The sequence below is a fragment of the Daphnia pulicaria genome, chromosome 3, assembly GCF_021234035.1.
Source record: "Daphnia pulicaria isolate SC F1-1A chromosome 3, SC_F0-13Bv2, whole genome shotgun sequence".
NCBI lineage: Eukaryota > Metazoa > Arthropoda > Branchiopoda > Diplostraca > Daphniidae > Daphnia > Daphnia pulicaria.
In genome coordinates this window covers 7,958,838-7,980,432 of record NC_060915.1, presented here as the reverse complement: position 1 = coordinate 7,980,432, position 21,595 = coordinate 7,958,838, and the positions used below count along the sequence as shown (strand labels likewise).

The window sequence follows — 21,595 nt, the reverse complement described above, 5'->3', positions numbered from 1 at the left end:
TCCCAATTCTAGAAAAATAAAAGAGTGACTGAGTGCTGACTGCATACAAGTCTTGAGAAAAATCAAAAGAGAACCACACCTTTTTGCGCAGAGATCACCTATAAGGCTGAAGGACTCTGCTGCTGGGAGGTAGCGAAGGATATAAGAACGGGATCCAATTTCATAGGGCCAGACGGGGCTTTAGAGCAGAGCCACCTATCCTATATATATACCCATCAGGATACTATAGTTTTTCTTTCTCTTTTTCTTTTTATTGTTGGGCGTGTCCCCTCAAACAGCTGGAAGAAGAAGAAGAAGAAGACGACGATGATGATGATGGAAAATCGAAACCAAGGAATTATTGTTATTGATGAATTTTTAGGTCGATCGTACACATATAACATGATCATATCGATACAAATAATAATTCATAATGTTATATCCACCCAAAACCTCGGGTTGATGATTGTAAAGGTACACACAAGTGAAAAATAAAGTCGAGGGAATAAGCTACTTAATTTCTTGTTTCTTTCTGACAAATGTTGTTTGCTGGGAATACATAATATATATAAACATTTCTTTTTTTTTTTCCTTTCCTTTTTAAATATATGGTAATACTTTGGGATTCTTTTGGTTCGTAAAGGTAAGAGGGCAGGAAAGTTCCGCCTTGGAAAAACAAACAAAAAAAATGTATTTAAAATTTCTTTCGTTGTGTGTGCGTCTCTGTATGTGTTGAATTTCAGCATTGGAAGGAATCGTTTTCCAGCACGGTGCCCATCATTCTCTTGTTGGGCGATTTTAACTCCACCTGTTGCAAACAAAAGAAGACACATTTAAAAAAAAAATAACCAACACAATTTTGAAAAATTGAGTTTGAATGATTTATACTTTGTACAACAGTTGCGTTCGCCAATGCCTGGCCAACATTTCCAGTTCGGAAAGATAGGCCAGCGTCTTGGCCGAGTCCAGTGAATCGTTCAAATCGACCGCCGGAAGCGGTGGAGGTGGCGGCGGCGGCGGCGGAGGTGGCTGAGGCGGAAGCTGCTGCTGCTGCCGGCTGCTGCTGCTATTTGACCGGCTCCTGGTCCGCCTGGATGACTCGCGCTCCACGGTGTGATGTGACGGGCTTGCGGAATAATAGTCGTCATAGTTGCGTTGATTGTTGTCGATGTATCGTGACTCACGATGAACGGGCACGACGTCGCCCGATGGTACGGCTATGTGGTGACGGGCGTCTAGCACCTGGAGCAAATCTAGCTTGCGCTGAATTTCCGACATTGCCAAATACATGGAGGTCGATCGACTTAAACTCGATCCGGACGGATGTTGCTGTTGAGTCACGCCTCCTCCATTATTAGCGCTGACATTGTTGCTGCTGGAGCGGCGTGACGAGCCCGAAGGCGACGAGTAGCGCTGGTGGGAATTGCTGCGCAGAGCTGGACGCGGGATGCTCATCACGCCCAACGGCGGCAGGTGGCTGCCCAAAAGGGAACTGGCATTGAGCCACTCGTTGCCGTAAACGGCCTTTCTTCCGGCTTGTGACATGTGATGGAACGAAACGGATCTGCTGACTGGTTTCGACTGGATGCTCACCTGGAAACTCTGATCCGGCGTCGTAGATGTCGACTCGTTGTGACCGGTCGGAGTCCCGCGCTCCGAACGCTTGCGAGGAGTCGCGTACGTCACGTCCGTTACTCGCGGCTGGAATTCTTTCAGGTTATTCTTGCCATTGCCGCTGGCCACGGCTGGATTGGGATCGATCTGAATGACCGTCACGTTGACGGGAGCTGGCGTCGATTTTCCCGGAGCCATTGGCTCCTGATGCTGTTCTTGCTGGACGCCGCCGAGGGTCGGCTCTGGCGTCGGCGATTTGGATTCAGTTCCGCGCGGAGAACTGTAGCCGGAAGAGGATTCCACCGGAGATATTTGGGGCATAGTGGCCGTTTCGGTGGCCACCTGACTGGTAGGCACGGCTCCTCCGCCCGGTTTGACTTTGCCATTGGAGCCGTGATATTGTTGCTGCAGCACTGAGCGCTTCATTCGCTGCTGGCCCTGACCAATTCCGGATGTGCCGAAATTGTTGTTGTTGTTGTTGTTACCGCTGACGGGCTTCAAAACGGAAAGCTCGGTCTGCGTCGAACTGGAGACGCGTTTGACGTTGGTGTTGTTCCGCACCGGATGTGGACGTTGGACGCCAGGAGCTGGCGGAGTCGACGTTCTTGCCGGACTTGACTGCAATGTGCGGAAGCTTTCAACCCTAAGGATGATCCGGTCGCTGCTGCGGACCTGGTGGCGAACAGCTGGCACCCTCGCCGGAGGTCTTTCTTCTTCTTCTTCTTCTTCGTCATCCTCTTCTTCTTGTTGCATCACATCCGCTTCGACGGTGGTCTGCATTCCGTTCTCAACTTTGGTCGACCGGACGGGAATTTTCGGCGGAGGTGGATCGACTGCAAACGGTGAATCGGCCACCGGAGCCGTCGATGCCACTGAAATGCCTCCGTTGCCTTCGTCTTCGTCGAATTCGCCCGTAATATCGTGGACGAAACTCAGGGCGGAATTGCCGTCCAGGCTGGACTGGAATCGCTGGGCGAATGTGTGTTGGGTCGTCGTCTCGAAAATGGGATGTTTGTTGCCGCCACCGTTGTGACAGGGCGACGACGTCATGAAAGTCGTTTCGCGCATCGTTTTGCTCCGGGTCACTTTAGCGGCCGCTCGACTTTGCCGGAGAACCGTCGGATCTCGTTCGCCTCCGAAACGGAACGAGGCGCTTTTCAGATGGATGGGACGTGATGGAGCCTGGTGTAAGAAATGATTTTGATGAAGCTCTGGAGGCAATGCCATCAAAATGCTTGGCGCCCGACGGATGGTGGCGTAGCGGGTCGTCGAACTGCCACCACCTCCGCCACCACCGCCTCCGCCTCCGCCGCCGCTGCCATCTGAAATGACCGAAACAGAAACGGGTCTCGGTCGAGACGACGACGAATTCTCAGGCTCCGGATGGAGCAAAACTCCTTGGCTGCCGCTACTGCTGCTGCTGCCGTTCTCTCCGTAAACCCAATTGGGATTGTCGAATCCAGCCGGACTGACTCCCCGGACGGAAACCTTGCGAGGGCGGTGCAAAGTACTGCCGGCCATCGAGGCTGTCGAACCGGCGCTGGCTGCATGATCGATGGTCACCGTTCGATTCGATGATGGAAGCGAGTGTCCCGTTTCGAGAGCCGGATCTTGACAGGTTTTGCGCTGCTTGTACATTAACCAGAAGTTGAGGGCCGTGCAAACGACGCCGATGATAATGGCCAAGCTCATTTGGGCTGCAGTCACGCGATGGGCTGCAAAGGAAAGAAAAGGAGAGGCAAACAAGAAGCCAAAGAACAGATTAGGCACAGCACACACACACACACACACAAAAAAGAGAAAGAAAGAAACAATTATTATTGCAGACAAGGACATTTGTGATGCGCGGCTCCCTGGCTGCTGTGTTTCATCATCGCGTCATTATCGGAGGCAGAAAGGAAATTACAGGGAGCCGGAGGATCGAATTCGCCCAAACAAGAAGAAAGAGAAGAACAAAAAAAAAATACAAGGAAATCCAACAGGCACGCACAACAAATTATCAAAATAAGAAAAAGCTTGGCTATACTCTATTATGATGGATCGGTATATGCGCAGAGAATAAGCATTGAATGAACTTTATTCAAATCACCCGCTCTTTCAGCTCAGCCAACAAAACACGGCCCTTTTCGAGTCTTTTCGTTGATCATCACAACAAGGTAGTAGAGAAATGCGATAATATTTATATAAATAAGTACCTTGAACGGCCAAAACACTCAGGTTGGTTCTGAGTTGATCCCGTTCGGAAGGGCTCATCCACAGCTTCCATTCTCCGACTTGGCAGATGATGGCATTTCCGACATTGATGAAAATGATGACGACACAAAGACAGACGGACCAGTACAGGCGAAACGGCTGGACTGTGGGAGCGCTCAAATCGCCGATCGATTGGTGAATGGAACTATTTGAAGTGCCTTTAATTTTCCTCTTATTCTGCTCTGGCTGGGAATCAGATATTCGCCATGGGGAGTCCCTCAATCCGAGCATTTTGTGGTGCAGACCAAACAGACCCGCTGCGCACAGGACGTTCTACAAGATAAAAATCCAGTCACGATCGAATGACGAATGAGAAAAAGTTGTATAAATTTTCGAATTATGTTGAATAATCTTACCAAGAATCCGATCCATACTGGCGAACCGATTTTAAAGATGGGCAATTTTGAAATGTAATAAGCACCAAAGGTCAATTGGCTGACTCCGACCAGGACCAACAGGAGGCTCCAGAAGCAGACGCCGATCGATCCGTATTTCATCCAGTTCTTCATCGCGTCGCCGCCGAGCTGTATTTCCGGTCAAATGGATAACGAGTTAAAACAAATGTTGATAGCACCGTTCTTTGGTTGTTTTTATTTTTAGATGCCATGCCCGCGTGGAACAACATATGTCGGCGTTCGCACGCGACGGGACTTATTGCGCGTCGTCGGCATTTTTTTCAACAGAGACCAAATGTCTTTTCAACGGTATTTGACTGCACTCGCCACTTCTCCGTCAACTAAATAAAGGTCCAGCTGTGTGTCTAATTATTTTAAGAATGTCAGCCGCGTTTCGCATGCCGCAATTTCGGCGACATATTTCACGTGTGAATGAACACGGGCTGCGTACGTGCGGCGATTCTCACGATTTTCGGACAGTCAAAGACCTCTAGTGGTCAACTTTAACAACTGTTGCTCCGAAAATCTCTTTTTCTTTTTTTTTCAAGTAGATAAAAACAAAAATACTGAAACGGCAAATGACACCAATTTCAATACGTACGGCAGTAAAAAGCATTTCTTTGATTGCCATGTAGATTTCGGGAAACAGCATTCTAACCCTGTGATTATACATTGCTTCACGGAAGAATTCTCGTGATTTACGGAGAATTTTTCTTTCAACGGGTGATATGGCAACGCTCTGGTGTTTTCGTATGGGTTCTCGCCCTAGGGGTTTGTGGCGTCGCCGAAGCTTTACCAGTATATTAGGGCCCACCTGGTATTGTTTTCCATCAACTGTTTGACAGCCTCCTCTTTCCACTACACATTCTCTCTCACGCTCATAATTGTCGTGAAATGGTCTGGGGTTTTGTTACTTGTGGTCCTAATGAGGCCTTGGTTGTTTCAGGTACGTTTTTTTCTATCTTTTGCGCGCAATACAGTTATTTTAAATAAGAGTGTTTTTACTGTGAGAAGGAGAAAAAGTGGTACTTCTGACAGGCCGCTCTGCGTGCAGTCCTCGTCGCCTAGTGTTTTCAGACCTGTGCTGTGTTAAATTACATACTCCTAATCCCTTGTTTCAATATTGATTCATTAGAGGGAGGCTTGGTGTGCTACCGATGCACTGCTTTGTAGCTACCGAGCTGGTTTTAACTTTCAAGTGCTTCAAGTGCTGATACTCATAACTTGGATAACAGTTGCTGGAAAATTACGACAAGAAACCTTCTTTCTTTTAACCTGATGATGAGCTATAAAACATGTTTCCCTTGGAGCCTTAGAACAGTTTTGAGCATGAATATTCTAATCTGGTTGGGAAGTCGTGGTCTCAAGTCTCAACCCTAAACCACTTTTTGGTTTCAAAACCAGATTTGAGGAAGCCAGGTGGCCTCTCATTCCAGTGCTTTGGGATTCATCTATAGTTGTGTCTAGACACACATTTTTTTTTTCTGAATTCTGGATTAACTCTTATAGCTGCTATCCCATTATACTGTTACGTTCAACTTCATTAAGAAGAAAAAAAAACATGATCTTGAGTGGTATCACCACCAGAATGTTATTGCTGATTGTCATGCACATACCAGTCCAATTAAAATTGTTGCTCTGTCGGCGGCTGGTTAAGATATTCATGCCACCAACAAATTTAACGTTATTGAAGAGATTTGTTATTTTACATGTTTCCTTTGTTTTTTTGCTACTAGGATGCTGTCACAGAAGGCCGTTACTTGTTCCAGGTGGTCGGGCTTTCGTTTGGCCTTCGGTTCAGCAAGTTCAGCGGTAATCACGAAGAAATTAGGAAGTAACTTGAAAGAGCTGTTTTAACGGAACGCGGGATATTTATTCTCTTTAGAATCTCGTTAAATACGATGACGCTGAAAGTCGAAAGCCCAGGAGTCTACACAAGTCAAGGAGTCCCCATATCCGTAACTGGAATTGCTCAGGTAGGAGATCTCAAGTCGATGAACGCAACCGGGAAATATCTCAAAAAGTAGCAACTCGTGGGAACATTGGGGCTTTTTGTTTTTCTCTTTCTTTGTTTTTCTATTTTAGTTTTCTTCGTTTCTGCTTCCTTGAAAAATTCCTTCGACGTTCGACAAAGATTTTCGTTCTAAATTCGTTAAATATCAAATTGTCGACCTGGCCTAATAACTTCATTCCTTAAGTATCTGGTGATCCTTTGACTTCTTGTTTGGGTGTCTCTTGTCGGATCAAAAAGTTTAGGAGTGTCTAAATTTCCTCGGTAATTGAGACATGGGCGATGGTTGCTTGTCGTCGGTTTCTCTTGATGGCCCCTGTCTTTCTCTTTCCTTGAAGAGCCGTCATGACTGCTCTAATGGCACCCTATTTTAAAGTGACGACTGACGGAGCACCCAAAAAGAGAATAATAAGGCCAACAAAAAATGAAGTTGTCACGATGAACTTAACGGTTGAAAGGTCCTCCCTCCCATGACACCCATGTGAAGAACTCTTGAACTAGATTTGCTTACTGGAGAGCTTCATTCATCCTTCAATGTCTTTTTCTATTTTCATTTTGGCAGGTTAAAGTACAAGGGCAGAACGAAGAAATGTTACTGGCTGCGTGCGAGCAATTTTTGGGCAAGGCCGAGCAAGAGATCCGCAGAGTTGCTCTGGAAACTCTAGGTGAAATTTCTGTTCAATGAAGTGATTATTTTCTAACGGGACACGCGTCTAACTTCTCTTTTGATTTTTTTTTCTCAATCGATTTCAGAGGGACACCAACGTGCCATCATGGGTTCAATGACTGTCGAGGTAACTTATCCTTTTTATTGATTGATTATTTTTAAAAAACGATTGTTAGAAAGACTTACGTTCCCATTCCGTTGACACGGAGCGGTCAGAAAAGAGGTGCTGTTTGAACTGCGAAAAATCCAGTCGGTGCGGTTCTTGGCGAAATTAATCCTGTCTGGAGTATTGGATAATAGCGAATAAGTGTAAGAAAATTGAACACTTGCGCGTTCAGTGGCCAACTTCAGATGTGCACCGGCAACAAGTTGATAGTCTACTGAGACGGGAGTGGAGAAAGACGCGCGTGTTTCTTGGCTCAGAAAACGCGCGCGGGTAAATGGACTGGCGTGGAACCCCGCGGGGGGAAATTGCTCTTCGTTGGTTCGTTCAGTCTTCGTTCATTCCTACGTAGTTTTATTCTTCCCTTGTGGTCATTCGCCACCTATAGGCAGCCTGGAGGGAGTTCCTGTCATGTATGCAAGTCTATAGGCAATAGTGGTAGACAGCGGAGAGGAAACTGGAAAACGAAAAGTCACGTCGAGGAGGTCTTCCACCTCCGACTCTTTAAGCGAAATAAATCGACAGGCAGGCTGGTTGGCTGGCTGGCTGGCTGGCAAACGATTCCGGGTTGACATAATTCTTGCATCTAGGCTGAAAAAAGGGTCATGTCAGAAACGCTAATAAGCAATCAAGGGGTTTTGCCCTCCGATCGTTCAGGTCCGCCGATCAACATAGTCGGGGTCCCGACGTAGATCTAGGCATGGCATTCTATCTGTCATTGACCTGTTGAGGAAGAAGATGCAGAGAGAAGGGAAATAACGTTGATGTTTCACGATTACACCATTAGAACAAGACTTGTTGCGTGAGTTAAGGCGTGATTGCGTGGCTGGTGGGCGTTGGGTTTCCAGTAATAAAACGGAAAAAGGAAAACAAGAACTCGTCGAAAGCGTGTGGTACTCGTTTCATCCCATGTAGAGAAGACCTTTTTCTAGGTCGGACTAGTTCCCGTCTCTCATCCGCCGACTTAAAATCACCTCTAGATTGTTTTCTGACTTTTTTCGGATTCAACTGTTCGTATCGCCCATTCACTCCTCCCACATCCCATCTATGATGGGAACGCGGACGTTGCTTGCCTACGTATCATTATAGTGTATTTGCTTGCTAGCTCTGGGTGTCCATCTTGTGGTCGCAGTTACCCACCGCGGCCAACGGCCGAGTCGAAGACGGACGGTCTTGCGAGCTTGTTGGTGGGTGAGCTATCCCGATCGGGAAAAGTACTTGGAATGGAACAACTCCCCCCCTAAAGGTCCCCGATGGTTAATTAGACACACAATGCTATTTTTTTCCATGTTGTTTTTTCTTGTTTCTTTGATGACTATAGTTGCCAGGAACCACATCGTAAAAACGAAGAAATTTTAAAGAAAAAAAAAGGGGAAAAAGAATACTTGTAATAATGATCATCTTAACGATATAGCCATGGGTCTCTTAATGCTGTTGGCGGCTATCGAAAATCCTTTTTAATGCGTAACTAGTTCCGGTGACCCTAATCACTGGATTTCACTTTGGGGTTTGTGTTATTTTTGTTTCTCTCGCTATTGTTTTGTCTGAATTGGTAATCGTCCTCCTTTGTATTATTGATGGACGTTATGAGCTATAGGGTGTTGGTACTGGCCACACTGAATGAACCCTCGCATGTGAAATTGCCACAGGTTATTTTGTCTCTACCCCCCTTTTTTAGTATATGTTTAGTAGGGAGGTCGCTGTGGTCATGTTTTCCGTCCTGTGCTTTCCACCAATTTCGTTCTGGTTTCTCGAGAAAGTTTAACTTTACGCGATTTAATTAGATACTTTGAGACGGGAAAAGGGGACTAGTTGCGGATGTTCCGTGCGGTCGTCGTGTTAGGACATAAATTGAGTACGGAGGTCACAGTGGCCGGTTATTTTTCTCAAAATTTGAAATGTGAAAAAACATTTGCGACGAGAACTGTGTTGTTGGTGTTGTCATTGCTGTTGTAACTGTGGTGGTGCTCGGCCCTTAATTGATTGCAACAGTCGGCGGCCACCAAAAAGAACCGGAGGTGTTGAAATGAGAAGTCCGGTCGATTCCCGTTACTCGTTTGCGGATGACGGCCTACTGTCCCGTCTGTTAGGAAAAAGTAAAAGAAAAAAGCAGTAACCTCATCGAAAGAATTTTTCGTGAGTTTTCTCACGTCCGATTAGTTTTTTTTTTACCCCGTCGTCTTCCGTATTGACGAGATGTTCAAAATGTTGTCGAAAATTCAGCCGTCACTTCGGGCGCTGGGCCCGCCGCTTGGCTGCTCCCGCATCTTGGACTTGCGGTCCGGTCCGGCGGCGGAATGGGCCGACCATCTGAGCGTGTACAGATATATGTGTCTATTTTCTATCTCTATAGCGGCTGCTGCTGTTACTTTTTACTTTTTACTTGTTACTTGTAACTTGTAACTTGTAAAAGTTTTTCCTCGTTTTTAAGTGCCCAACGCTTTTCAGGAATCCAAGTCAAGTTTTGGATTGAGAAGATTTTTTCCCACTCTTGTCAAGCCAACGAACAGTTATAATATCCATCCAGCTCGTTCATCTTCATTCACGTCCCGTGCCCTCACACTCCCGCCTCGGAGGGAGTAGTAGGCGGAACGTTTCATGTCTAATTTGTTGCTTTTTTATGGTAACTGTGAAATGGGTATGAATGAATTCCTTGAAGGTCGCAGTCGTCCCCCGTGATCATCTTACACGACAATCTCAATTCGCGCAGCTGATTGTACCTTAACTCGTTCCCTTTCTTTTTTATTCTGCAGGAAATCTACAAGGACCGAAAGAAGTTCAGCCGCCAGGTCTTTGAAGTTGCCTCATCAGATCTGGTCAACATGGGAATCACCGTCGTTAGCTACACTTTGAAAGACGTTCGTGACGACATGGTTAGTTTATTCCTTTTTCTTATTATCCACCTGCAAGTTTGTTACCTTTGAAAGTGTTCCTTTCTCTGCAAAGAAAGAAAAAGAACGGTTGTAACCAGGACGAATCCTGTTCTGAATGTGTCGACCGTACGGTGAACTGTATATGTTATGGGTGAAAAATGTAGGAGAAATGATTTGCATCTGGGCTTCGTGTCAAAAATGGTATTTACATAGTCGGGACATGTGAAGAGGCAGCGAAGGAAAGGCATGAAAGAACTCTTTACATTTTGTAATGGGCCTGGTCAGATCCACGTAATCCAGTGTCAGGTGGCTGGTGGGCGGGTAAGAATGAACACGAAACACATGCGTATAATATCATCGGTCAGTGTTCTCTGTAGTCTCTCCATCTTTGTCAGAGATGCAAAGAAAGAGTCCTTTTTGTAGTAGTTTGGTACCGCTCGTTGAGTGTGTCCAACTTTTTTTTATGGATTACGAGACTCATTCATCACCCTATGAATCTTGAACGTTTTCCTTTCTTCTCGCTTTTATTTATTATTTTTGTTAATAGATCATTTGTTTGTTGTATGCCATTCTCTCCTTTTTTTCCCTCTAGTTTTTATTTTATTTTTATGGTCGGCTATGTTCGTTCAGCGTATGGATAAAAGAAGCCCTATTGCACGCCCTTTGCAATGGAGGCGGCCAGCCGTAGCCAGATGAAGGAATCATATAAGTGGAACCGTGTACTACTCTTTCGGCGCATTGAACTCTTGAGCGCGCGCGCGCGCGCGCCCGAGCCAGAGCTCGTGAAGACGTAGAAAACGCATCGGGAGAAAGTCTCGGATTTCAGAGCCGCTTTTTTCTTTTTCTTCTTTTTTTGTATTTGGGCAGCGGCGTTGAACATCGTTTCGACGTTAAAAAAGAAATGCGCTTAGAATATCGAGCGAACACCGCGCGACTCGAAGAAGTAGGAAGATCCAGCCACCTCATTTTTAAAGTGTTTTTTTTTTCCCTTCCAATTTTTTATTATTTTTATTTTGGTTATTTTCCCCCCGATTTATTATTATTTAGCAGAATGCGTAGAAAACGGCACGGAAAAATTCCCAGGTATTCAGCATTCAGCCACCAGGAACCATTGGCCCGTCCGCGGTGCCGCGTAGCATCCAACACATACAGTATGCCATACGTAGAATTTTAATGAGGCCGGCAAACGTCGCCGTCGTTGATATCGCATTTTGGGGAAAAAGTCATAATTCCACGCCCATCCAATTATTAGACTGGACCTCTTCAGCCCTTTTAACGTTATGCCATCATCTTGGATGATTTCAAAAGAGTTCCGAAACCATCGGCATGTGGCTTTGTAAAAAGAAAGAATAAAAGTAATCACTAAAAAAAAAACTCGACTCATAAGAATAACCGGAAAGTCGTTCCGTCCTTTCGCCGATATCTCCGCCTTAGCGTTTACGATTTAGTAGATTTAATAATCCTGAGAAGCTATCATAGGATGGCTCTATTTGAATGTGAAAACCCAAGAGGAAATGGATTGAATATTTTCGTTCGTCTTTTTTTCTTCGAATTCCGCTTCGATCTGAACCGACAGGTGCAGAGAGCTTCAGCAGCCCATGGATGATGCATGCTTCTAAGGCCACTGTCAATAATGGGCGTCGTAAAAGTCTTCTCGTTTATTATTTATTAGCTTTCGACCTTCCCCTGTGGAGACTTTCACTCGTTTCCAACTTTTTTTCTTTTACCACATGGCTAGTTTTCCATTTTTCTGTTTTGTTTTGTTCTCATTGCGTTTTGTCTTCTATTTGTTCGGTTGCAGGGCTACTTGAAAGCGCTCGGAATGGCCCGGACGGCGGAAGTCAAGCGCGACGCTCGCATCGGAGAGGCGGAGGCCCGAGCTGACTCGCAAATCAAGGAGGCCATTGCCGAGGAAGAGCGGCTAGCCGCCCGCCTCGTCAACGACATCGAGATAGCCAAAGCCCAGCGTGACTTTGAACTGAAGAAAGCGGCGTACGACCAAGAAGTCCAAGCTAAAGTACGTAATATATTTTACAGTATGTCTAATATCCATTCCAAATCCCGTCAAAAAGTTATCTGTAGTTCCGGAGGGCCTTCCCTCCGGAGGGAAAAAAACCATGTTTAAGAGGTTCATTTCAGTTTTTTTTTTTCTGTTTTCTCTGGGAATTCTTTTCATCACTTTGTTTGTTTAAAAAAAAAGTTATAATCTGAGAGAGAGAGTGAGTGTTTGTATTTTGCTCGTGTATGGGTTTTGTCTCGACTTTTTAAGAGTTCTTTACTTCTTCTACTTCGCCTTTATTTTTGCTTTTCTTTTTAACTTCATGGGAATTATTTACCGCCTTTGGCTATCGTTTTCCACTGCTCGAATCATGGCGGAAGTGGTAAACAAAAACCGTGATCGAAACGTGAGAGATTCGACACTTGACTCGCTCTGCTGCAGATGCTGCCGCTGTTCTTTTTTTTTCTTCTTTGTTTTGGTTTTTTTCAAAATCCTCTTCTTGTTTGTTTTCATTTCGATGCTGGAAATCTGAATTGGGTCTCAATTACCGGTATTTGTTTTCGCCCATCTCTTGGCTATTGACAGAAAGCAGAAGCAGAACTGGCGTACGAATTGCAAGCGGCCAAGACCAAGCAGCGATTGCGCGAGGAGGAGATGCAGATCCAGGTGGTGGAACGAACCCAGCAGATTCTCGTTCAAGAGCAAGAAATCTTGCGGAAGGAAAAGGAGCTGGACGCCAAAGTCCGTCGACCGGCCGAAGCCGAGAAATTCAAGTAAATATTATTTGATTTGACCAGGCTTGAACGAATGTTCACTCTAGCGGCACACGCTGGCTGCCCATTTCATTCAATTTCTCTTTTGATTGAAATAATAAATGAAATCATAAAAAGGTTGGAGAAGCTGGCCGATGCCCACCGCCAGCGCGTTGTTTTGGAAGCAGAGGCTGAAGCAGAGGCCATCCGCCTCAATGGAGAGGCTCAGGCGTTCGCCATCGAAGCAAAGGCCAAAGCGGAAGCCGAACAGATGAGCAAGAAAGCCGCTGCGTTCAAGGAGTACCGCGAGGCAGCCATGGTCGATATGTTACTCCAAACGCTGCCCAAGGTGAGTTTAATGAAGCGATGATACTGTATTCCTCTTTTCTTTTATCGTTTTCAAACCAAACAAAAAACAAGACGTGAAGCAGGTGAACGTCAGTTGAATTTCAGTGATTGTCTGCGCCAACCCGAGCGCCAAGTTCAAAGTTTGTGGTCGACGCTGTTGCTCTCTTGTTGCCATAACGAGGACAGCGCCACACACAAACGGGTAAATGAGGGAAAGGGGACGAAGGAAACGAATGCAAGAAAGAACAAAACAGCAAGTCAATGCTGTTGTTGTTGTTGTTATTCCGTAGTTTCATCGAGGTTCTCGCAGACCCCTTGAGGGAAAGAGAAATGAATGATGGAATGAAGTCGTTCACAAACTTGACAAGCCAGCTGTCGGCATTCAGATTTTGACTGTGAATACTGCGGTTGTAGAGTTTCCTTCCTCCCACTTTCCACCTGTCATAGCCTTTTGACGCCGTTGTTTTCTAACAAAAACAAAAAATAAAATTATTCCGTGGCACCATCACATCATCGCCTGCATAATAACGGGCCCACCCGACGCGCCGCCCCCGTACACAAGAAAGTTCCTGTGGCACAGCAACGGGAGGGGCTTTCTCCTGTTTTAGAAATTGATTTTAATGAACGGTTTCATTCTGCGATGATTATTTCAGATGGCGGCAGAGGTGGCAGCTCCGATTGCACAGGCCAGGAAAATCACGATGATTTCATCCGGTGACGGAGAAATTGGCGCCGCCAAGTTGACTGGCGAAATTTTGGATATCATGGGCAAGGTGCCGAACCTGGTCAAGTCTCTCACCGGTATCGACATGGCACAAGTATGCGCTTCGATCCGTATTCATTAAAGCAAAACAAAAAAAAAAGGTTGAAAATAATGTCATTGATCCAACCATCCAATTATCAGTCAATCCGAGCTGTGTAAGGCGCCCGCCGGTTCTTGGACAAGACAGTCAGCCATCGCACTGTCTCTTCTTCATCTTCTTCTTCGTTAAATTCAACTGGCCATATCGCTTGCTAAAATCCAAATATTCCGAGTCGTAAAATCTCTTTTTCTACTCTTGAATCTCTTTGAAAACTCAAGCTTTTTGATGTTTATTTTTCATTCCTCACTCTTAGTGTCTTAGAAAATATTAGAACGTGTATTGTCAGCAATAGTTTATTTAGTCGACTACTTATCTCTTTCGCTCCAAATAGGCTCGATTAGACGCAAAAAGTTTTGCTTGAAAACCATAACATGGCGATAAGAAGCCTTTCTACTCACACATCTAGTCGTCACCTTGCGAAAGTGCTCTCATCTCTTTCTCCATCTCTTTGACCGTTTTTTCGATAATTCTGTTCTCGTTTGCCTCTTCTGATTTTTGGACCATATGGAATCCTCGATGGCCTCCGTCAAAACAAAAATATATGTGTATTTTACTTCCCTATTTTCCGTGAGAGAACCAAAAGAACTTGCCAACACCAAATGCCAAGAGTAAAGTCTCCTTTTCTTCCATGATCTTTACAAGTATTTCGTGGGATTATAGCAGGGGGAAAAAACAAGGAACCGGATCGTGTTTTTCTCCTTTTTTTCTTTTTTTCTTTTTCTTTTTGCGTCGTTAGAATCCGTTTTCTCTCGGACCACACGTACGATACGATTCAATATGTACACGCGTGCAGCTATTGCTTACGTAAAACTCCTTGCAAAGCTACTCCTCCTCCTTCGTCCGCAAACTCATGCCGACCAACTGGGAAAAACAGCGGCGCGGTCACATATCATTCCCCCCGAATTTTGTGGAAGCTCGAAATGTCTCGGCTTCGAAAAACGGTTCTTGGGTTGGGGAGATTGTGTGTAACAGTCGTGTCATGTTTTTATTCAGACTTCTTAGTCGACCAAAAACCTATAAACCACATCACAGACAGGCGAACAGACAGATAGAAAAGAAAAAGTAGAAAAATTATATCGCCATTGAATGCCAGCCATACCACACACATCAATGAAAGACTTATCGGGTTGTGTGAAGGACAATCGGTCCAACTGTACATACCTTCGCCCGTTGTTAAATTGGCTATCGAGCATGTGGCGTACGCCGGCACGTACGGCAGCTCTCCGAAATGGATAGAAACAAAATAACAACTCGGCAACAGATGGAAACAGAACTTTGCTTCTTAAAAATTCTAACGTCAATTTTATTTTTGGTTTTACTTCTTCTGTTTTGATGCTCATGCCATAATAAGACACCGTGTTATGATACTCAGCGGAGCCAGAAAAGAACACACAAAAAAAAACGTGAACCCCCCATGGACGAGAGGTGGTGGTACAGTCGAAACGAGCAAAACTACTTTTTTTTTGTACCTCTGAGAGAATTCTCTCACATTGCATCATCGGTGAAGGCGTCAGGAATTTTTGGTCGACTCCAAAATTTGTAGTTGTCTGTTGTGTGTGAAATCCATTAAGAGTGTGTGGCGTGCGAGAATATTATGTATACCATAAGACATAAGAGTTCCTCGGAACTATCCATAAGATGGCCCTGCCACACCCCTCGCCATAAATTTGACGAAACGGTTGTTTTCGTTCTTTGTATTTTCTTTGTTTTTTTTGTTTCAAAGTCTCCGGTAATGAAATTTAAGAGTGCTGGACGGTCATTTCAGACAAGCAGCGAAAAACTGGCAAAATCGAAGTACAATCGTTAAAAAAAATGGGACATGAAAGAAGAAAAATTTAATTGCAATTGCGTAACAAAGCTCTCCTTCCATTCCGGGGTGGAGGCCGTGTCTTTTGCCACCCCGGCGAGCTGGACTTTTGGTCTAAACGTCGTAAAAACAAAAACGACTCAAGTACACGAGGCGCATGGTAGTCACGACGATGACCAAAAGGGGCGAAAAATTACCCAACAACCAGTTTTCTACACGCTGCATTTCCTCTCCTTGGACGACTTTGCTCGTTACAAAGCGGATAGAAAATCCGAATGCAGCTGAAATTGTCCCGCCAATAAAGGTGATTGGAAAGAAATGCATTGTTTACTTGGTAAGTCATTATGCAGTGAGTGTGGTCAATGGCTAGGGGACTGCTGCGGTCGTTGCGGTGTAAACGTTTCCGTAGTTAACCCAACGAAAGACGAAGGAAAAATAAAAACTCAAAATTGCTGGAATTATCGGGCTGGCATTTTATTTATTTTCGAAGAAAATGCGCGTTTCTCTTTCCTCGCATTTCGCTCATTCTGTGATGATTTTCTCTCTCTCTCTTTTTGTGTGTCCTGTCGTTTGACCTACATAATAATAATTTAAGTCGATTTACGAGCATGAGCGATTCTGAAGTGGTTATTTGACTCCAGCGTTGCTGCACACTGTGTAATTGCACACCGCAATAGGGGTGCTCCGGTCGATGTATATGTGGCGTTCGTTTTTACCTTTCCCTTCGCTATTTCTCTTGATTGATATAATTTAGTCACGCTACGCACATTTTTCCGAGTGTAGGTAACCGAGCTGTGAGCCTCGCCATCATGCGTCGTAGTAGCATACCTGTATATTTGGCGATTATACGGCGTGCCAGGTATTTCGAGCCGTTGAAACGAAGCCCGTGGTTGATGCAAATGTACACTATCATGCAAACCGTGAGAACTGTGGATGAGACTAATCAAATATACTTTACTACACCTTTACTCTTACAAGTAGACACAGTCTGGTAATGATGCGCGTACCGTGCTAGAGATATCGGCCTCCTCCCCCTCATCTGGCTCGGCAATTAGTTTTAATCATTCACGATTTTTCTGAGAAAAATTCTAGAAAGAAGTGCGCAATCGCGAATATTCGGACTCCATTGAAAACAAAGTCACCGTATTTTTTTCCGAATAATTTCGCTTTAAGTTATTGGCCATTTCACCACTCAGTGGTTGGAGAACTGCGACAATGTCCGCGTTATCCTCCTTTTTTAAATAGCAAATGTTCTTGGTTTCCATAACTAGTTTAAAATGCATTGTCCTCGATAGCTTGTGTTTAATTGGCTGGTTTATATGGGCAAGTGCTACTTCCCGCCTGTTGAATAACGTGATAAAAAAAACTAGGGATTCCAACACGCGCAGCTGTTGTGTCATTTTCGTACCAGTAGTCGGTTTTTTCTTGGAAAAAGGAGTCGATATTACTTATGACGCGCAAGTTATAACAACCGAGTATATTTCGACGGGAATAGGGAAAGCATAATTCACGCCCAGTCCCGTACGAAACCTAGACGGAATTTTTGGTTTTTCCAGGTGAAATAATTTTCTGGCTGAAAATAAATCGTTCCAGGGAATCAATAAAGGGCTCGCTAGGTGTCACTCAAAATGTAAACTAAGTAAGCCGCGCTGCTAATGAGTTAGTGATAGCCTGATAGGGCTCCTATGAACAATGCTAAAAAATGCTAAAAAATAGAAAGGGATGGTTTCTTGAAAAATTTCAGCAAAACGTAAATTTTAATCTAGAGAGTCGTTTAGCTGAACATGTTTTAATCACAGTTCACAGTCGGACTTTTGCCGCTTTGGCCTTTGGCCGATTGGCTCTTTGCGATTGCAGAGATGCCAGATGCGGACGTTTTTAATTGCAAAACTGAAATTTGCAACGCTGCGCCATGCGCGTTACTTTCAAGATGGTTGCCGGCATCCAACGAGAATACGAGGTACTGAAATGTACTGGTACTGCGGCATTTTCCATTATGAAAGTTACGTCAAAAAGATTTTTTTTTCGTTACGAGACTGTATGGTTGCTAAATGTAAAATTTTTTCACGTTTATTTACAGGAAATCTAGCCTGTAATTTCCTATCTGTCAAATCACCTTATCAATTATCACGTGGCCTGAAACTGATGTCGTTGCTTGTTACTTGTACCGGTTGTATGTTAATGTATCAACCAATGAAGAAACACTTGACGGCAAAAGTAAGTGTTATGTCAACCGATTTCCATTCAAATTTAATTAATTGTTGACAGAGTAGATCTAGATCCTATTTTGTTGTAGAATGGACTGTGTTGCATCTTCAAAGGACATGTGGTTTTATGACTCAATTTCCATGGGGTTGGACTAGACTTACTATCGTTAGTTGGGAAGTCTTGCCAAGTGTAGGTTCTATGGTAAAGTTAATGATATTGATATTAGAATTGTGACGAGAAAAAATTCCAAAATAGAGTATCCTTGTAGTTTCGAGGAACTGTTTAGTTCAACTTCTAGCATTTCATTATATTACATCACACAGGACTTTTCCTTCTTAATAGTAATTTAATATTTTTCAATTTCTTTTTAACAGCATAGGAGCATGAACTGCAGCCAGTTGGTGGAAGGTAGTCAGCTGTTGTATTCAGTTTGTGAGGCCGAGGCATCCCAATGCAGAAACAAGAAATGATTCACAAAAAGGTAACTATTTTCATTTATTTCTCTTTTAGAAAGCTTTAGATTAAGTAATGGAAGACCAGAGAACAGATCCCTTTGCTTCAGTATTGTAACTTTCAGTGAAGTCTGTGGATGTGTGGTTTTACATTATTTGATTTTCATCCTTTTTATTTTTTTTTATTAATTGTTAATTGAAAAACTTGTTTATTATACATTTTCTGTAGAATTTCTGATATCAGAATAATTTTGAGGGAATTTTGTGATTCAATTTTACAGTCTTTACTCCTGTCATCTTGCTTGCTAATTTTATGCAAATTTTATGGAATATGTCGCTTGTCCAGGTGTGTAAAATTGTGTCCACCAGATGGCGGAGTGTGTTTTCGTGAGTGACGAAGCCGCCATTTGCTGTTGACTGTTGAGACAGTGTACGGGAATGTGCTGCTGCTGCTGATTAATGAGGATGTTCTTCGCTTTTACATTTTTAAAAAATCTTTCTACGCCTTTCGACCAAGCTGAATCGAAAGTGAATAATTCTAAAGCAAGTAAGTGCATTGTGTGAGTTTTGACTTATCGAAAAGTTCATTTTCCAATCTACTTCAATTTATTTTGTAAATGCATGTCGAAGTTTTAGCTTTTTTCCACGTGATTGCTGTCGTGTGATGAAGATGCGTCTCTGAGAGGATCTCTACTATACTGCAAGATAAAAATGTGATGAAACCAGGAAATTTGAAATGGTAATAATGTACTTTTAAGTTAAATCAAGTAGGTTAGCATTTTGTTCTTGATGTTGAAAACAAGTGACATCTTTTTTTTGCTTACAAATAAGAAAGCTTTTCTGAAAAGTTTGTTGTCAGTTTCTAATCTATCAGTACAGAAATTCCCCTACAACTTGAAAAACTTTAAAAGAAAATTTTCACAAAGTGATCTTTGGTAATCTTCATGATTTCTTTATTAATCTAAATTTTAAGTATATCATTGCCTTAACAACATGTTGCACAACCACTTATGATACAGTTGCAAGCTAAAGTGAGCAAAATTCCAATAAAAAAGTGTATTCTTGTAGTTTCGAGAGACTGTTTAGTTTAACTTTATGCTTTTCATTATATTACATACGACGAGACATTTCATTCTCAATATTAATTTAACATTTTTTCAATTGTTTAAACGGCTTCTGAGTATGAGATGCAGCCAGTTGGCGGAAGTTGTGAAGATGTTAGCTGTTGCAATCAGTTTATGACTGAGGCATTCCATGCAGAAACCAGAAATGATAAGGTAACTATGTTCATTTATTTCTTTTAAAGAAATATTTAGATTAAGTAATGGGATATGGTAGACTAGAGAGTAGATTTCTTTGCTTCAGTATTGTAACTTTCAGTGAAGTCTGGTCGTGTGGTTTTACATGAGTTTATTGTCGTCCTTTGCATTATTTTTTTTTTTTCAAACAGGAAGTTTAAAGAAAATTTTCGCAATGTGATCTTTGGTCATCTTCGTGATAACTTTTTTCTCTAGTAATCTAAATTTGAAGCATATCATTGTCTTAACTAAAACACTTTGCATCCATTTATGATACATTTGCAAGTTAAAGTCAAATATCAATATATGCAAATATTTTTCGTGTTTTGCTTTGCAATTTTTTATTTTTTTTTTACAGTTGAGAGATACATTTTTACTAATCTACTTTAATTTTGTGACAAGCATGGCGGAGATCTTGCCTTTCTCAACGTGCGGTGCCGTGTCAACAAGATGTCTCTTTGATGAGGTTGCAGAACAGAAATGTGAAGAAAACAGGAAATCTGAAATGGTAATGATTTACTTATAAGATAGATCAAGTGGGTTAGCATTTTGCTTAAACTTTTGTCTACGTGTGTGTGGTACCTATGCTTTTCTTCTTGGTTTAGAATTTACTTAAGTTTATCATTTGATTTAGATTAAATTTGACTACTTCCTGCTTCTAAATAAGACAGCTTTTATGAAAAGAACATAAGCTTGTGAAGAATTGTAAATTTTTTGATCAAACAGAACAGAAATTCCCTTCATTCTTAAAATATTAAAATGAAATCTTATTTAGTCATGTTCTTGATTTATTTTTCTCTTGTTCAATGTAAATTTGAAGAAAATCTTTGCCTTAATTACTAAGCGTTTGAAACATTTATTATACGATTGTAAGCTAAAGATAAATATCACTTGCATTTTTTGTTTTGCTCTCTAAATTTTATTTTCTGGTATCTTTAATCACAGAGTTGATGTTCAGACAAATTGAAACTGGTCTAGATCTACATCACAGAGTTGATGTTCAGACAAATTGAAACTTGTCTAGATTTACATTCTAGATTGATTTTATCTGAATATACAAGAAAGAGAATAGAGGCAACAATATCAAATGATAATAGACAAACTTTTGCAGAGATCAAATGAAAAAATATTTTTATAGATCAAAAGCTAGCATAAATCAAAGGAGTAGTCAAAACGTGTAGATTTGATGAAAAATACAGGGGTTACAAACCAGTCGTCAATATTGAGAAGAGCTTGTTTCTTTGCATAAAAAAAACCCCCGTGCAGTCACACATTATTATATAGGTACATCAGTTGGCTGGGCGGGCAACATAACAAAAGGACGGTGAATTTAACAAAAAAAAATATCCCAACTGTTAAAATCGTCACGTAACGTGATGGACCAGTGTTAAATTGAAGAAGAAAAAGGGATAAATAAAAATATAGGAATTTCCTACATTTTTTCACAAACTATTTCATCAATCCAGATGGATCATGCTTGCTTTACGAGGCATGCTTGTGAACTAGGCACTTTGACGCAGCTGGCTGGGATTAAACAAAAAGTGGGGCTCGGAACGTTTTTCTTATTCCAAGGGAAGGGAGGGGGTTGGTCTAGGGGTTCAGCAAACGTTAAAAAATCCAGGTTAAGATATATATTAAGAACGTTTTTTGCGACCCCCAATTTAGGATTTCTGCCTTATGGGCTGGTTACTGCTTTCCTCTTCCATGAACATAGAGCCCAATTCGTCGCTCGCTAGTTCCTGTTAATCGTAAACAAAAGTGGCATTGACAAACAAGCGTTGAATTTGGCAGCAAAAGCTAAACTAAATGCAAACGCTAAGGAGTTTCAAAGCGAGGCAAATAGGACGAGTGAGAGAATGTACTTAAGAGACAGGGGTGCAAATGCTGACCGAGACTTATTTTGGTGTTGGCGT

At 42.8% G+C, this 21,595-nt stretch overlaps 3 protein-coding genes across 7 annotated transcripts; 2 read left to right on the top strand and 1 right to left on the bottom strand.

Moving 5' to 3' along the window:
* Window positions 1-318: 318 nt before the first annotated feature.
* On the bottom strand, window positions 319-7,406 carry LOC124329023. The gene is made up of 5 exons (XM_046787935.1): window positions 7,106-7,406; window positions 4,203-4,370; window positions 3,789-4,119; window positions 868-3,308; window positions 319-787 (listed from the first exon to the last, which is right to left on the bottom strand). Exons 2-5 carry the CDS (start codon window positions 4,353-4,355, stop codon window positions 719-721), a joined length of 2,994 nt encoding a protein of 997 aa, XP_046643891.1. The 5' UTR covers window positions 4,356-4,370; window positions 7,106-7,406; the 3' UTR covers window positions 319-718.
* On the top strand, window positions 4,999-14,517 carry LOC124329124 (flotillin-1-like). Its single transcript, XM_046788150.1, has 11 exons — window positions 4,999-5,187; window positions 5,978-6,053; window positions 6,127-6,217; window positions 6,815-6,917; window positions 7,006-7,046; window positions 9,836-9,955; window positions 11,757-11,972; window positions 12,540-12,727; window positions 12,845-13,055; window positions 13,708-13,872; window positions 13,959-14,517. The coding sequence occupies exons 1-11, from the start codon at window positions 5,136-5,138 to the stop codon at window positions 13,974-13,976; spliced, it is 1,281 nt and encodes a 426-aa protein (XP_046644106.1). The 5' UTR covers window positions 4,999-5,135; the 3' UTR covers window positions 13,977-14,517.
* A 2,889-nt stretch (window positions 14,518-17,406) lies between these two features.
* LOC124329229 lies at window positions 17,407-21,057 on the top strand. Of its 5 annotated transcripts, none has more exons than XR_006916605.1 (6): window positions 17,737-17,941; window positions 18,307-18,413; window positions 18,731-18,931; window positions 19,015-19,123; window positions 19,578-19,661; window positions 20,085-21,057. XR_006916605.1 is itself a non-coding variant. In XM_046788292.1 (3 exons), the coding sequence occupies exons 1-3, from the start codon at window positions 17,591-17,593 to the stop codon at window positions 18,400-18,402; spliced, it is 369 nt and encodes a 122-aa protein (XP_046644248.1). In that variant the 5' UTR covers window positions 17,407-17,590; the 3' UTR covers window positions 18,403-18,702. The 5 variants fall into 5 exon arrangements, 1 of the variants encoding a protein (XP_046644248.1); XR_006916604.1 differs by having other exon boundaries at window positions 19,566-19,661; XR_006916606.1 differs by lacking the exon at window positions 18,307-18,413 and having other exon boundaries at window positions 19,566-19,661.
* The last annotated feature ends 538 nt before the right edge of the window (window positions 21,058-21,595 follow it).

Coding starts and splice junctions, on each gene's coding strand:
- LOC124329124 (XM_046788150.1), top strand. CDS start 5,136: ATGGTCTGGGGTTTTGTTACTTGTGGTCCTAATGAGGCCTTGGTTGTT. Junction 7,047..9,835: donor TGGGTTCAATGACTGTCGAG/GTAACTTATCCT, acceptor TTTATTCTGCAG/GAAATCTACAAGGACCGAAA. Junction 12,728..12,844: donor GCCGAAGCCGAGAAATTCAA/GTAAATATTATT, acceptor AATCATAAAAAG/GTTGGAGAAGCTGGCCGATG.
- LOC124329229 (XM_046788292.1), top strand. CDS start 17,591: ATGCGGACGTTTTTAATTGCAAAACTGAAATTTGCAACGCTGCGCCAT. Junction 17,727..17,804: donor CGGCATTTTCCATTATGAAA/GTTACGTCAAAA, acceptor GTTTATTTACAG/GAAATCTAGCCTGTAATTTC. Junction 17,942..18,306: donor AGAAACACTTGACGGCAAAA/GTAAGTGTTATG, acceptor TCTTTTTAACAG/CATAGGAGCATGAACTGCAG.
- LOC124329023 (XM_046787935.1), bottom strand. CDS start 4,355: ATGAAGAACTGGATGAAATACGGATCGATCGGCGTCTGCTTCTGGAGC. Junction 4,120..4,202: donor CAGTATGGATCGGATTCTTG/GTAAGATTATTC, acceptor TTTATCTTGTAG/AACGTCCTGTGCGCAGCGGG. Junction 788..867: donor GAACGCAACTGTTGTACAAA/GTATAAATCATT, acceptor TGTTTGCAACAG/GTGGAGTTAAAATCGCCCAA.